Here is a 16,706-nt window from a genome sequence, read left to right as displayed (position 1 = left end):
GTGTTTGTTTACATTTTATGTTATGAAGATTGTACTATGTTGAATTACAAAAACAGTAAATATGTTTTATTGCAGCCCCCTGAAAATTGCTTCCTTTTGCACACTAAATGCCCTCGTTGAACAGTCACACCCTGACGAGCATTCCTGGCGCAGTGATGAACGCAGTGCTTCTTCCTGGAAAACTAAATATATGTCATGGAAACGCCCAAAGTATCTGTGCAAGAAGATCAGCTAAACTCGACGAAGTGAAAAATCTGCTACAAGATTCTAAGGTCACTCTTGCTTGTTTCACAGAATCGTGGTTGTCACCCAAAGTTAATAATCGAGCTGTAGCTATTCCTGGGTATAAAAACATTCGTAATGACCGACTGTACATGCGCGGGGGTGGAATTGTGTTTTATTGCAAGGAACATTTGCGTTGTAACAAAGTTTACAGTACGGTGTTAGACATTGATTCAGATGATAAAACGGAATGCCTTGCATTGGAAATTCGGTTCGGTTCAGAGAAACTATTGATTATGGGTGTTTACAATCCCCCAGAAAACGATTGCTCGAGGTTTCTTGCTGATAAATTAGCGGAATTTGCCATGCAATTCGAGACCATTTTACTTATTGGTGATTTTAATACGGACTTGAGTACTCGTAACAATAGAAGATTCACGTTTGAAACTGTACTTTAGAGCTTTGCTTTGACGTCGATTGGAGAGGAACCTACCTTTTTTCACAATTCTGGATGCTCACAGCTGGATTTATTTATTACAAGTTGCAAAGAGAAGGTTCTACGTTTTAACCAGGTTAGCTTTCCTGCGTTGTCCCAGCATGATCTGATTTTTAGTCCTCTGGATTTTGACGCTTCACCTGAACTGACGACCCAAACATATCGTGACTATGTTCATTTTGATGCATTGACGCTGCAAAATTCCGTTTTTTCGGTTGACTGGGATGATATGTACTCCATCAACGACCCAAACGAGTTACTTTCCTGTTTTAACAGTCATCTCAAACGAATCCATGACCAGTGTATCCCACTCCGAACTAGAAAAGAACGTCAGCAAACCAATGCGTGGTTTAATTATGACATTAGGAAGGCAATACTGGAGCGTGACCTGGCTTACAACGATTGGTTGAATGCTCCGGCGGAGTTGAAGATACAAGCCAAACAGCGATACAAGACTGTAAGGAACCGTACAAACGCTTTGATCAAGAATTCCAAAGCACGCTACTTACGCGACCATTTGGACAATAGAATACCAACCAAAGTTCTCTGGAAGCGGATTAAGCAACTTGGTGCAGGGAAGGAGCAGATGCCAGTCGACTGTGATTTATACCCAAATGAAATCAACCGGATGTTTCTTGCAAGCTGCACGAACAGTTCACCTCAAATCAGACCACGACGTATGTATAACGCTTCGCCTCACAGTTTTTCGTTTCGACCAGTAGAAGACTGGGAAATAGTAAACGCAGTATGGGACATCAAGTCAAATGCAACAGGTCTCGATGGATTGCCTATAAGCTTCATCAAAATAGTTCTCCCTCTACTCTTGCAACAATTTACCTACATTTTCAATACCATCATTGAATCTGCAAGTTTTCCTGTAGCTTGGAAGCAAGCGAAGATTCTTCCACTCCGTAAAAAACCTCATGTTCACGCGCTAACGAATTTGAGACCGATTAGCATTTTGTGCGCAATGTCGAAAGTTTTTGAAAAGCTAATGAAGAAGCAAATGACAGCCTTCATTTCTGCGAATCGTTTACTCTCGGATTGTCAAGCTGGTTTTCGTAAAGGCCACAGCATCAAGACAGCGACCTTGCGTGTTTATGACGACTTAGCAGTAGCAATTGACAAAAAAGGTACCGCCATACTACTCCTTCTTGATTTTTCCAAGGTTTTCGATACGGTATCGCACCGCAAGCTATGTTCAAAACTCGAAACTAAGTTTAATTTTTCGTCTAACGCAGTGAATCTTGTAGAATCGTATCTTCATGGAAGGACGCAAGCAGTTTTTTGTGGTGAACATTGTTCTGAAATTGGAGATGTAACTTCTGGCGTACCACAGGGTTCAGTGATTGGTTCTTTGTTGTTTTGCTGCTACATCAACGATCTCCCAACAGTGCTACGATGGTGCTCGATTCAAATGTGCGCCGATGATGTGCAACTATACATCAAGCGTTTTGGACCCTCTGCTCGCGAACTCGTACGAATGGTGAACGAAGATCTGATGAGGGTTGCTGATTGGTCTGACCGTAACGAGCTTCACGTAAACCAAACAAAAAGCAAGGCAATATTCGTCAAAGGCTGTCGGCGCAACACGGTTTCTACCAATTTGCTGCCTGTTATCGTCATGAAAGGACAAACCATTGAATGGGTTGAAAAAGCTGTAAACCTTGGCTACGTGTTTCAATCTGATTTGGAGTGGGACGGATTAATCAACCGACAATGCGGTAAAATCTACAGTTGTCTGCGATCGCTCAACAGTACAGCGTCCTCGGCACCTACGAACGTTCGTCTGAAATTGTTCAAAGCTTTAGTACTACCCCACGTCTTGTTCGGAGATCTTCTGCATATAAGCCCTAACGCAAGCTCTATAAACAGGTTACGAGTTGCACTCAATTGCTGTGTCCGTTTCGTGTATGGTCTAAACGGCTACGCGAGAGTTAGTCATCTCCAGCACAATTTAATCGGATGTTCGCTACAAAACTTATACGCATACCGATCCTGTGTGTTTTTATGGAAACTTCCCAAAACGCAATCCCCGTCAGCGCTTTTTCAAAAATTAATCCCAATTCAAAGCCGTCGTTTGCAAAACTACATAATTTCACGAAACAGTACGACAAGCTACGCAAACACAATGTTCGTCAGAGGTGTGATAAATTGGAATATGATGCCTTCTACAATTAAACGCTCGACTTCGGAAGCAAGTTTCAAGAGGGGCTACCTCGAATTTTGGAACTCTGGACAAACATAATTGTAAATTGATGTTAAAGTAAAGTAAAAATAGTAGATTAGTTAAGTCATTGACATGTATAAAACTTTGACAATACGGAGGTAGTAATTTAAAAGGTTTCACCTTACACTATCAGATAACAAATAAATGAATGAATGAATAATGAAAAAAATTAAATTAAACACTAAACTTTAATTTAAAAATGAATATTTTTATTTTTATTTAATAAAACTTGATGTAATTACGCATCTTTTTAAAAAAAAGTCCATGATGGAGAAATGAAAATCAATTTTTTCATGCAATATTAAACATTTTAAAAAAATTTCTATTCCAACATTTTTCAAAATTTTAGTATTCTAGTGATTTTCAAAGATTCAGACAGTCACTTAAAATCAGAAAGCTGGTGGTAGTTAACATTCTAAATGCATTGGTTCTCGAGTTATTTTAAATTTGAGCTCGAAAACATTTTAAAATTTAGGAAAATACAAGTTTTTTCTAATTTGTCCGTGGTTCGCCAACAAAAACCGTATTCAAGGCCAAAACTGCCAAAGGAAAAAGCTTTTTACACTGAACCAAATTACTCCCGCATAAATGTATTATCATTGTTTTAAAACTGATTATCATCCTTTGCTTGTGTAGTTCAAACAAATAAGGATAAGTTTTTTTTCGGAAGCAAAAAATATACACTTAACAGTTAAAAATAGCATGATTGTTAATAACTATGGGAAAGATTAGGAATGAGCACATCGAAAGTAAAACGGTGTGAAACTTAAATGTAAAACTGGTCATGTTTGTATATGATTGCCTTAATGGGGCTGACGTGGATGATTTTCTTTCACATATACTTGAATTTATGCTGTAAATCATCGACAACCATCACTCAAAATATAAATGCGAAATCCTTCATTGGTAATAATCATTTTTACCAATGTGCATAGCGAATCATATGATTTGACGTCAATTATGCAACGAGCATCTCAAATGATTTTCTGAATTTCAGCCGATTGATTCTTCTGAATAATAAATAAAAATATATAAAGGCTCATTCTGTGCCGAACACGCATCAGTATCGGACGTGTTTGGTGATCGCTCCGATAAAATATAAAACAAAAGCCGTGTGAGCAAGTGTTGGCATTGTTTGCCTGGTCGAGTGAAAGTATTCCGAGTTCAAGGTCGCGCCTTTGTGCAACTGTTTCGCATCGTGACTGCCAGCTGGTGCGTAGGCCGATTTGGCTGCTGACTGACTTGTGCTACAGCAGTGGACGAGAGTTTCAACACAAAAGAGAAGTTCAGTTGACAGTGCAGCTGTGTCGCTGTGAAGAGTGATCTCACACCCGGCTCGCTGCTGGTGGCTGTTTGGTGCTGCTGTGTTGGTGCTGCTGACTGTAACGGCTGCAGCTTCGAACGATCGCACAACCAACCTTGCTGGAAAGGAGAAGCAAAAAGGTACGTGTTCTTGTCGGCGCTAGTGCGCTAGACTTAGCGCGATGGATGTAGATCCCTCGCCTCCCGCGCCACCATCCCCGAACCCCTCTGACCCTGACCCTTCTGTTACCCCCTCCTCTGTTCATTCTTCAGTCCCCCCTCGCCCCAGGCTTTACCCAGACGGAGCCCAGGGCAGCTATACTGTCTATTTTCGGCCAAAGGCGGGACCGAAATCGAAACAGTTGAACATTTTGCAGATTTCGAAAGACCTGACGAAGGAGTACAAGGGCGCGACCGAAATTTCCAAGATCCGACCTAACAAGCTCCGTGTCGTGGTCAGTAATCTGAAAGAGGCCAACGATATAGCTTGCTCTGAGCTCTTCACACGCGAGTATCGCGTTTACATACCCGCACGAGACGTGGAAATCGATGGTGTCGTAACCGATTCGAGTCTGTCCGTCGAATGTATATTGGAAAGTGCCAAGGGTGCTTTAAGAACAACACATGTCCCGATGTAAAGGTGATCGACTGCAAGCAACTGCGGTCAGCATCGATCATCGGTGGAAAAACAGTGTACACTCCGTCAGACTCGTTTCGAGTTACGTTCGCCGGGTCAGCACTACCAAGCCACGTCTCGATCCACCGGGTTCGTCTCCCTGTGCGATTATGTGTGCCTCGCGTCATGAACTGCTTGAATTGTAAGCAGTTAGGCCACACCGCCGCCTACTGCTGCAATAAGGCACGATGTGGCAAGTGTGGGGAGAACCATGCGGATGATTCCTGCAGTAAAAATGCTGAAAAATGCATTCACTGTGGGGAGAGTCAGCATGAGCTCTCGACATGTGCGGTGTACATGCAGCGCAGGGATAAAATAAAGAGGTCTCTCAAAGAGCGTTCGAAGCGTTCTTACGCTGAGATGCTGAAGAAGACCGTTACCACTTCTCCCATTACATCAAACCCTTTCGATCTGTTGTCCTCTGATGAAACCGATTCTGACGATTCACCAGCGGGAACATCATAAGCTAATCCTGGGGAGTCTAGAAAGAGGAAAAATATTTCCTCTCCTAAACTTCCCAGAAAAGGTCCTAAGATTTCTCAAAGTGAAATGAAAGTTACAAACAAACCAAACAGTGCTGCGGAAAAACCGAAGCAAACTCCTCCTGGGCTTGCAAATTTAAAGTCCCAGAAGGAGTTCCCAGCACTGCCAGGAACATCTAAAACCCCAGTTGCTCCTTTTACACTCCCAGTTGATGAAACAAACTCTGGATTAGTGAAATTTTCTGACATTGTGGACTGGATTTTTGAAACTTTCAATGTACCCGATCCAATTAAAATTTTTCTTACAGCATTCCCAACAGTTAGATCATTTTTGAAGCAGTTGACTGCCCAATGGCCCCTGCTTGCAGCGATTGTATCCTTCGATGCCTAATTCATCTGCGTATATGAAGGATTCTATCTCTGTCTTACAGTGGAATTGTAGAAGTATTTTAACAAAAATTGATTCGTTTAAAGTTTTGATAAATAAAAACAAATGCGATGCATTTTCCCTTTGTGAAACTTGGCTTACTTCAAATATTGATCTCAACTTCCATGATTTTAATATTATTCGCCTTGATCGAGACACCCCATATTGAGGAGTACTTTTAGGGATTAAAAAGTGCTATTCTTTCTATCGTATTAACCTCCCCTCGATTTCAGGCATCGAAGTTGTCGCATGTCAAATGACAATACAAGTAAAGAGCTTTGTATTGCCTCAATATATATTCCTCCCAGAGCACAGGTTGGGCAACGGCTGCTCTTTGATTTAATCCAGCTTTCCACAAGCGGTAATGGCGGATGGATTTGACATTTAATGTAGGTTGTTAAAATATGGTTCATTGGATATTTCCATTGAACTAGTACTTTTTGGATGGATTTGACATATAATCCATTGAACTAGTAGTATGACAACCTCCATTATGTGTCAAATCCATCTAACTAATTTCAGTTCAATAAAAATATCCAATGAACTAGCAGTTTGACAACCTACATGAAATGTCGAATCCATCCGCCATTACCGCTCGTGGAAAGCTGGATAGAACTTCTTCCCTCGCCACGTTTGATTTTGGGAGACTTCAACTCTCATGGTGTGGCTTGGGGTTACCCTTACAATGATAACCGCTCCTCTTTAATCTATAACCTTTGCGATGACTTCGACATGACTATTTTAAACAACGGTGAAATGACACGTATCCCGAAACCTCCAGCGCGCCCAAGCGCTTTGGATCTATCCTTATGTTCGACGTCGCTACGGTTGAATTGCACATGGAAGGTAATCCTCGATCCTCACGGTAGCGACCATTTGCCTATTCTTATTTCAATTACTAACGGGTCAACTAGCATGCGACCAATTGACATTCTGTATGACCTCACACGGAATGTCGATTGGAAGTTATACGAGGAAATGATTTCAAAAGCGGTCGAGTCGATTCAACATCATCCACCACTTGAAGAATACAACCTCCTCGCGGGCTTGATTCTCGACGCCGCGTTGCAAGCCCAAACGAAGAACCATCCCGGCGTAACGATCAAAGAACGGCCTCCCACTCCGTGGTGGGACCAAGAGTGCTCCGATGTCTACACGCAAAGATCCGACGCGTTTTTGGCCTTCCAGAAGGGAGGTATACCTGGCGACTATTTACGCTATTCGGAGCTTGATACCAAGCTTAAAAGCTTGGCTAAAGCAAAGAAACGCGGATATTGGCGTCGGTTCGTGAACGAGACGTCGAGGGAGACATCGATGAGCACTCTTTGGAACACAGCCCGAAGAATGCGGAATCGCGTAACGGTCAACGAAAGCGAGGAGTCTTCAAGTCGGTGGATATTTGATTTTGCCAGGAAAGTATGTCCGGACTCTGTTCCTGAGCAAAACATTGTTCGCGATGCGTCTCCGGGCCACGACGCGATAGAATCACCTTTTACGATGGCAGAATTTTCAGTTGCCCTCCTGTCCTGTAACAATAACGCGCCTGGGTTAGATAGAATCAAATTCAACTTGTTGAAGAATCTACCCGGCAATGCCAAGAGGCGCTTGTTGAACTTGTTCAATAAGTTCCTGGAGCAAAACATTGTACCGCAGGATTGGAGGCAAGTGAAGGTGATCGCCATCCAAAAACCGGGAAAACCAGCCTCTGATCACAACTCCTATAGGCCGATTGCAATGCTATCCTGTATCCGGAAATTTATGGAGAAAATGATACTCCGTCGTTTAGACCATTGGGTCGAATCAAATGGTCTACTATCAGATACTCAGTTTGGCTTCCGCCGTGCCAAAGGGACGAATGATTGTCTTGCGTTACTTTCAACGGATATTCATCTGGCGTATGCTCGCAAAGAACAAATGGCGTCTGCGTTCTTGGATATTAAGGGGCTTTTGATTCCGTTTCTATTGACATTCTTTCGGGTAAACTTCACCGACGAGGATTTTCTCCAATTTTGAACAATTTTTTGCACAATTTGTTGTCCGAAAAGCACATGCATTTTACGCATGGCGATTTGGCAACTTTTCGCATTAGCTACATGGGTCTTCCCCAGGGCTCATGTTTAAGCCCCCTTCTTTACAACTTTTATGTAAATGACATCGACGAATGTCTGGCAAATTCATGCACGATAAGACAACTTGCAGACGACAGTGTAATCTATGTTACAGGAGCCAAAGCTGCCGATTTGCAAGGACCATTGCAAGATACCTTGGACAATTTGTCTGCTTGGGCTTCACAGCTAGGTATCGAATTCTCTCCGGAGAAGACTGAGATTGTAGTTTTTTCTAGGAAGCATGAGCCTGCTCAGCTTCAAACACAATTAATGGGTAAAACGATTTCTCAGGTTTTGGTACACAAATATCTTGGTGTCTGGTTCGACTATAAAGGCACCTTGGGTTGTCACGTGAGGTATCTGATGAAAAAATGTCAACAAAGAGTGAATTTTCTTCGTACAATAACCGGACAATGGTGGGGAGCCCATCCAGGAGACCTTATAAGGCTTTACCAAACAACGATATTGTCTGTTATTAAGTACGGGTGTTTCTGCTTCCGCACCGCAGCAAACACACATTTGATCAAACTGGAGCGAATACAATATCGTTGTTTGCGTATCGCCTTGGGTTGCATGCAATCGACCCATACGATGAGTTTGGAGGTCTTAGCTGGAGTACTACCATTGAAAAACCGCTTCCGGAGCCTGTCTTCTCGTATTCTTATCAAATGTGAGGTCTTGAACCGACCCCTTAGCCCAGCAGCGGAACAAATTTAATATGCTGCTTACCCATGGCAATGGAAAACCATCAAACAACAAACCAGTGCTTTAATGCAAAACATTCTAAGTTAGATTTAGTTTCAGCTCGTTGTCGGCAGCGAGGATAAAAAATTTGCTTTTAGTTATTAAGATACTTTAGAAAGTAAGCTACCAGATATAATTGGCGCCGTTAAACATTAAATTGTATTTGTGCCGTGTCAAATAAATTATAGATGAGGAAATAAAAAATATAAAGGCTTGATGATTCCGTTCAGTTAAAGACGTTTTACGTTATAAGTTTCCAAGCAGATCAATTCTATACATAACCTGTAAAAATCCAGCGACGCCAGCGACATTACTTATCTAGGGACTAAATAATCTTATTTTAAGACCCAAGGGCGAAATGTCATTTGAGGCATTTCGAACAGTTTATTATTCTTTATTTAAAAATCGAAGGAAAACGATTAACATATTTTGAAAATCACGTTTTCATAGAAAACGCGCCTTTCTCAAATGGCATATAACTGGTATAGCTTTAGGACCCAAGTGCCATTGACTTATTTTCGAATAATTAAGTTTATAAATGGAAAAACCCAAGACTTAACGTTTGTATATCTTTGTAATATCTTGAAAAAAGCTACGTCATTCATGCATGCTCCCTAAGGCAACTGTCACATCAAAACGAATAACGGCAATGCAAAATCATACAGCTCACCCGCTGTGATGTTAACAGTTGCCTCAACGGTGAGTGCCTTGTCATTTCTCTAATATACAGTTTTCTCTGGGATGCAATCATGCTATTGCTTTCTAATGTGAAAGTAAAGTTATTCCTGCAACCATTTCAAATTAAGGGGGGGACCCTACTCTGGAAGGTCGAAAAATAATGAATTTTCGTGACTTTTTCCAGATGTTTAGAGTAAAGTGTAGAGTTCGGGCATTTTGGTTATTGATTAAGGTATATTTGAAGATTCATTCTGCATGTTGTGAATGCAAATATAATAAGTATTACGCTGTTTGGCAGCTGGGATCGTGGATGCTCGCTCTAAACTATTGACTTTAAAATTTATTTTGAATGATAAACAACCCAATTTTCGAAGCGGTTTTTCTCGGATTGTAATAAAATTTACTCACAACCTAGAGTGCCTGCATAGACCATTTTACGAGATGTTTCTGAACTCAATTCATGAATGAAATTTTGACAGAAAGCTCGGAACCGCTGACATGACGCACAAAGGCAGCATCAATATCAGCGGGATCCATGACACCTGTCAGTTCGTAAAATGGTCTTTACAGAGTCAAAGCACATACAAAAAAACATACGCAAACGTAACATTCAGGAAGAAATCTTCCAAAAATGTTTACAAAAGGAACTACTCGAATGGTACCATACTCTGGATAAATTCACTGTTTGAGTAGTTTATGAAGGCGGTGTACTTGCGCAGCCCTGCATTTGTCTCGTTCCCACTTGAAAAATGTTGCATAAATATATTTTGTAAAGAACTTTTTGATAGTTCGTTATGGGATTTTCTTTGGGGCTAGATAAAGCCGAGAAAATAAAAATACATTTTGTTCTATATTTGTCGAGCAGTTGAACAGGACGGGGTACGAAATACTATGGGGCAACCTAAGGGGCGACATCTGGCTTCTTACTCTTCTTCCTCATCCACCTCGATGATCCCTGTTGTATTTTTCGTTTTCGTTTTCGTTGCCATTCACTCGGAAAATACTTGAATGTTTTAATGCTTATTATCACCATTATGCACAATTCCTCCTGCAGGCGATGGTTTTACCGTCTGAGGGTTACCGGAGAATCTGCATCTTTAATATACTTAAAATCGAACGTGTCATCCATCAATGATTATGATTCATCCATTGACTCATCTGAATTTGGATCTTTTAGTAATTGATATTAGTGATGATCCAAGTTAGATCTCTTACTACGCCCATATTTGTACTTTTTTTTAATGTTCACGTGAAATTATTTTAGATTATAACAGGTGACATCATTAAAAAAACATAAATCAAAACAACGAACTATGTTGTTCAGCAACACTGCCAGCAAGCCTGATAATTCGGGTTATTTGCGTTGAAAGAGATTTTGAAGGCTGTTCGCACCTACGTGAACACTCATATGTAATTGTCAAAATGTGCGTGATGACAAAAGCAAAAATATTTCCTTCCTTCTTTTTCGCATGCAAAAACCAAACAAATATCAGCAACACCGTCTACGCGAATAAATTTTAACGCACTCGGGGTTTTCAATTTCAACCAATCAGCGAGTGGTTCCCAAAGTGGATGCAAATCTATACCGAGTTGTCTTCCCTTAGGGGGCAACTAGGACAGAACGTGACAAGAGAAATCAAAAATTACCCAAAATTCTGTCAAACTGATTGATTGGTCGATTTTATTTAGCGCACTGTTAAATTTTATTATTAGTCGGCCGTGCTGCAAAAACTATCTATATTTTTTGTTTACACTGTTTTTGCTTACCAAGTGAATGAACAGCGTTTGGTTCAACAATTTTTCGTAACTTTTTCATACACTAGACGGTGTAATGTCTATAAAAATCAACATTCGAAATATGATTCATGTTTTTGAAACTATATATGATGAACAATAGTAGTTTCATTCCTCGAAAAGCAAGAGGAATTCAAAATGAATTGAAATTATGACTAGTTCAAATAATTTTAACATATATGTTTAAATCAATTGAAGATTTAATGAGCTAGCATTATCAAATGAATTGATTACAATTGAAATCCTAAACTTGGAAAATCCATGATATTGATATTTTCTTTATTAAACGTTTTAAACATTGGCATGCGTCGTGCCGAAAAATGAAAATGTTTCATGAGGGCAATTTTGAACAAAAAGAAGAATTACTAAAAGCCACTTGTCACGTCATGTCCTATAGGGGGCAACGTGTACCAGAAAAAACGCCAATGTTACGTATATGTCTCATGTATGTGGTCAAAGTATTATGAAGTTAGAAGGTAAGATTATAAAGCCATGATGTATGTATTGTAATGGGAGCAAAAAATAGTTTCCATAGAAAATTGAATAGCTTGGCGAAACTATTTCATTGGTGTTAGTTTCACTGTCCGATGAATCATACCTTCTAAGTTCATAATACTTTAATGCAGAGTGGTGACACTGTTAAAGTTGGAACAAAAATTAACTGTCAGTGTCATTCCAATCACGGGGATGGCTAGACTAGGTAAGAGTTACAGGCAAAGGACTATAAACGTCAAAATTTCGCCTACATACTTGATTACGTAATGTTTTCTCGGTAAAATAAAATACCGAACTACTTGAAAACATTTTAGTTTACCGTTGTTCGGTAAGTAAACTACTCAGAAATCGAAAATCGAACGTGTTTACCGGAATACCGTAACTTTTTTACCGAAAGAATCCGTAAAACCGAAAGTTTCAGTTCAGTCTTGTGGTAGACGTGTCTATTTATATACTGAGTCAGAAAACCCTATTCTGTTTCCCCTAACGCAGTGCTCTCACTAATACTCCCACCTACGCATGATCTCGGCCTATAGTCTGCCATCGGTTGGTGTCGGTTTAAGAACAGTCTTCTCACGTCTATCGAGTCGAACGCCGGTTCTATTTAGAGAGGTTAAGCGTGCTATAAGTTGGCTACCACAAACCGTGACGACGAGGATAAAAACGAAACTGTGCGGTCGAATAGTTTTTCTCGGTCATTTTCATTAAAGGAATAATAAATAAAAGGCAAATGAAAAGTAATGCATCTGTGAAAAAGTGAAAAAAAAGCACCCATTAACGATCTCCGCTTAACGATGGCGTAGGATTGTGAAGAAGCGTAGTTTAGTTCAAGCTAATATGAAATATCACGGCCAATTGTGTGTTTTTTTTAGTGTTTCTGGTATTGGCTGATATTATAATATATGAAAAAGGGTGTGATCGACATGTGGTTCCATGGGAAGTTAAAAGACCGCCATTTTGGTTAGCAGAAAAAATCTTCCTGCTTTATTTGTAGTAGTGTTTGCCTGCTGCTGAGCTCCCCTGATTATCGCATCGTATGAGTGTGCCATTTCGAGAGTGTAGTGTTTTTTTTTTTACACGAAACCGATTAAATTCCGGTTTGATTGAAACCGATTGAATTCCGGTTTGGGAAAAAAAAAAAGAAGTTATGGTTGTCGTTATGAGAAGCGATTATACAAATGAATTACTAGAAAAAAGGTGACAATGATGCAAAATAGTGAAACAAGATCAGAGAACCGTCTTCAGAATTAGAATCATAATGGCTAATAAGTATAAATTTACGGCACTAATGGTAAGTTTTTTTCTCTCTTTATTTTTTTTAATTTCTATGTGCGATGGGAATATTAGATGAGCGAAATGGATGCGGAAATCAATAATGAGCAGCAAGTTGTGCACCAAAATGTAAACTTCTTCAGCCCCGCGTCGTATAATCTTCCCCATTTTAAATACAGACACCTCCCGGCATCCGAAGTCAGGAATGCTTGGAAAATGTGGATTAGATGGTTCGAGAACGTGATGGCTGCTGCCAATGTAACTGATGGGGCTCACAAGAAAACACAGTTATTGGCCATGGGTGGAATGGAGCTACAGTGTGCGTACTATAGCTTGCCAGGTGTTGATGATGAAACGACCGAAGCTAATGATCCCGACCCCTACCTGACCACAAAAGACAAGTTAATGCATCACTTTTCTCCAAAGCAACATGACAGCTTTGAGCGTTTTCTTTTTTGGTCGATAGTTTCCGAGGACGAAGAACCGATTGAGAAGTTCGCTCTTCGTGTCCAACAGAAAGCGGAGAAAATATGTTTTGGGAAAACTGCCCTTGAGAGCCGACACATTGCTGTTATCGATAAGATAATACAGTATACATCAAATGATCTTCGACAGAAATTACTGGAAAAAGAAATTCTGACGTTGGATGATACGACGAAAATCATTAACGCTTTTCAAGCAGTACGTTATCAGTCTGCCAAAATGAATGATAAAGGACCAGGAAACCGTACGCCAACCGCTGTAAATCGTATCACCAGACCAAATATACCTTACAAAGAATCAGAAAACTTGCCAACATTCAGTGTTAACCGCATTGCCAAGATGAATGGATCTATCGATGAGAGAACGAAATGTTCGAGATGCGGATATCTGCCTCATCGACCAGGAGCTCGATGTCCAGCAGCTACCGAAACCTGTCATGGTTGTGGCATAGTGGGTCATTTCCGCACAATGTGTCGGTCTAAATCGAAGCACGATTGGGACAATCGGCGGAATAATCGAAAACGGAAGCTGAATTTGGTCACTTCAAATGAACATCATCGTTCAGAAAAACGTACTCGGAATGTTTTCAATGTCAGGGAACATGAAGGTGAAGAGATTCCCGAAGATTTACCGGTTTACAATGTGGGTTGTAGTGATGATGAAATTATTCATTGCCGTGTTGGTGGTGTGCAGATTGGTATGTTAATCGATTCGGGGTCCAAACACAATCTTATTGACGATACAACATGGGAACTGATGAAGTTGCGGGATGTCAAAATGACGAACCAAAGAGTTGATACGGATAAGCGTTTTTTGGCATACGGACGGATACCCTTAAAACTGATCACAACTTTCGATGCTGAACTCGAAGTTGACGATAGTGGAAATTTATTAAAAACTAAAACATCATTTTATGTCATCGAAAAGGGACAACAGCCTCTTCTAGGAAAGTTGACAGCGCAAAAATTGGGGCTTCTGAAAATAGGATTACCTAGTACACATTCTTTGTCAGTCAGAAAGATTGAGAGCTCCAAAGCATTCCCGAAGATAAAGGGAATAAAGTTGAACATCCCTATCGATAGAACTGTGCCGGCTGTCATTCAACCATTGCGGCGCTGCCCTATACCATTGCTCGAGAAAGTTGAGCAGAAGCTAAACGAACTCCTAGAAATGGACGTCATCGAAAAAGTAAAGACACCAACTTCATGGGTATCACCCCTGGTTCCTATAATAAAAGAAAATGGCGATTTGCGATTGTGTGTGGACATGAGAAGAGCGAATCAAGCCATACAAAGGCTAAACCACCCTCTACCTGTTTTTGAAGATCTGATATCACGATTTCGAAATGCCAAGTTCTTCACATCACTCGACATAAAACAGGCATTCCACCAAGTTGAACTTTCAGAGGATTCTCGCGACGTTACTACCTTTATCACTAACTGGGGGCTGTACCGATACAAACGCCTACTGTTTGGGATAAATTGTGCGCCAGAGTTGTTCCAGAATCTTATGGAAAGCATACTAGTTGGCTGCAAAAATACGGTTGTGTTTATCGACGATATTATGATATTTGGAGAGACTGAACAGGAACACGACTCGGCAGTGAAACTTACATTACAAGTTTTGAGTCAATACGGAATATTGTTAAACGATCATAAATGCAAATTCAAACAACAAGAAATCGTGTTTCTGGGGCACAAATTATCAGCTAATGGAGTATCTCCGTGCGAAGAAAAAGTCAAGGCAATTTTGTCCTGCAGAGCTCCACGTACTAAAGAAGAACTTAGAAGCTTTCTAGGTCTTGTAACATACGTTTCAAGGTTTATTCCAAACTTGGCGACAATTAATTATCCTCTGCGTCAACTTTTGAGACAAGAATCTCATTTCGAATGGATGGCCCAACATAAAATATCTTTCGAGAAAATCAAAACGCTCATAGGATCAGCAGGTAGTCTGGGTTTTTACGATCGAAATGATCGAACGCTGGTGGTTACAGATGCTTCTGGAGTAGGATTGGGTGCGGTATTGATCCAGTTCAAGAATTCCCTTCCACGGATTATAAGCTTCGCCTCGAAAAGTTTGTCTGAGGTTGAAAAGACTTATCCGCCAATTGAAAAGGAAGCGCTTGGTGTTGTTTGGGCGGTCGAAAGATTCAAAAACTATTTACTGGGCATCACATTCGAACTTGAGACAGATCATCGTCCGCTAGAAACACTGTTTACAACAACATCTAGACCAACTGCGCGAATTGAGCGTTGGTTACTGCGTATCCAGGCCTTTCGATTCAAAGTGGTTTATCGAAAAGGTTCGGCTAATCTAGCAGATTGTTTATCCAGACTAGCAGCACATGTAGAAGATCCACACTGGACGGAAGAAACAGATGTATTCATTAGGCGAGTAATGGTACAATCTCTGTCGTTTCTTTCGGGCGTGGTTAATGAGCTGAGTTTTGATTCGGAAACAGAAGAAATCATAAGGGCCCTTCAACAAGCGGTTGCTATTGATATTGAAGAAGTAGCAACGGCTACCGTGTCAGATCAGGAGCTACAGAAAGTGATCAAGGCTATCGAGACTGACAAATGGGACCAAGAAGATCTGAAGCAATACAAACCGTTCCGGCTGGAGTTCTCTAACATCAACAACTTGGTTATGCGTGGCACGAAACTGGTTATTCCGATCTCTTTGCGTTCCAGGATGTGTGAGCTGGCCCACGAGGGGCATCCTGGCCAATCAATGATGAAAAGGAGGCTTCGTGAGCGATGCTGGTGGCCAGGAATCGATCAAACAGCTGTGAAAATCTGTGAAAGGTGTGAAGGATGTCAGTTGGTGCAATCTTCAAATCCTCCAGAGCCTATGACTCGCCGTGCACTTCCTGAAAAGCCCTGGGTTGACATAGCTATGGATTTCCTGGGTCCCATGCCATCGGGGGAGTATCTTTTAGTAGTTATCGATTACTACAGTAGATACATTGAAATTCAAAGAGTATTGTTCGACTTATCGTATTCACCTCAACCACACTTCGCCATATTGGCCGCAAGCAAACGGCGAAGTAGAGAGACAAAATCGATCCCTCCTTAAAAGGATGAAAATCGCTCACGCTATTCATGACGATTGGAAGGCTGAACTTGATAATTTCCTGGATTTGTACAATAACACCCCACACACAATAACGGGAAAGGCACCAAGCGAACTGCTCCAAGGGAGGAAACTGCGATCGAAAATACCACAAATTGAAGACCTTGAGACCGTTCCGCCAAGCACTGATTTCAGGGACCAAGATACTACCAAAAAGTTGAT

General features: G+C 40.8%; 1 protein-coding gene across 1 annotated transcript; it reads left to right on the top strand.

The window, feature by feature from the left end:
* The first annotated feature begins 13,142 nt into the window (after positions 1-13,142).
* On the top strand, positions 13,143-16,487 carry LOC129728862 (uncharacterized protein K02A2.6-like). The gene has a single exon (XM_055687328.1). The coding sequence runs from the start codon at positions 13,143-13,145 to the stop codon at positions 16,485-16,487; it is 3,345 nt and encodes a 1,114-aa protein (XP_055543303.1).
* Positions 16,488-16,706: the final 219 nt, after the last annotated feature.

Source organism: Wyeomyia smithii, chromosome 3 (assembly GCF_029784165.1).
Source record: "Wyeomyia smithii strain HCP4-BCI-WySm-NY-G18 chromosome 3, ASM2978416v1, whole genome shotgun sequence".
Lineage (NCBI taxonomy): Eukaryota > Metazoa > Arthropoda > Insecta > Diptera > Culicidae > Wyeomyia > Wyeomyia smithii.
This window is presented reverse-complemented; position numbering and strand designations above follow the sequence as displayed.

Excerpts from the sequence above, each read along its gene's own strand:
- LOC129728862 (XM_055687328.1), top strand. The coding sequence starts at position 13,143 with ATGTGGATTAGATGGTTCGAGAACGTGATGGCTGCTGCCAATGTAACT.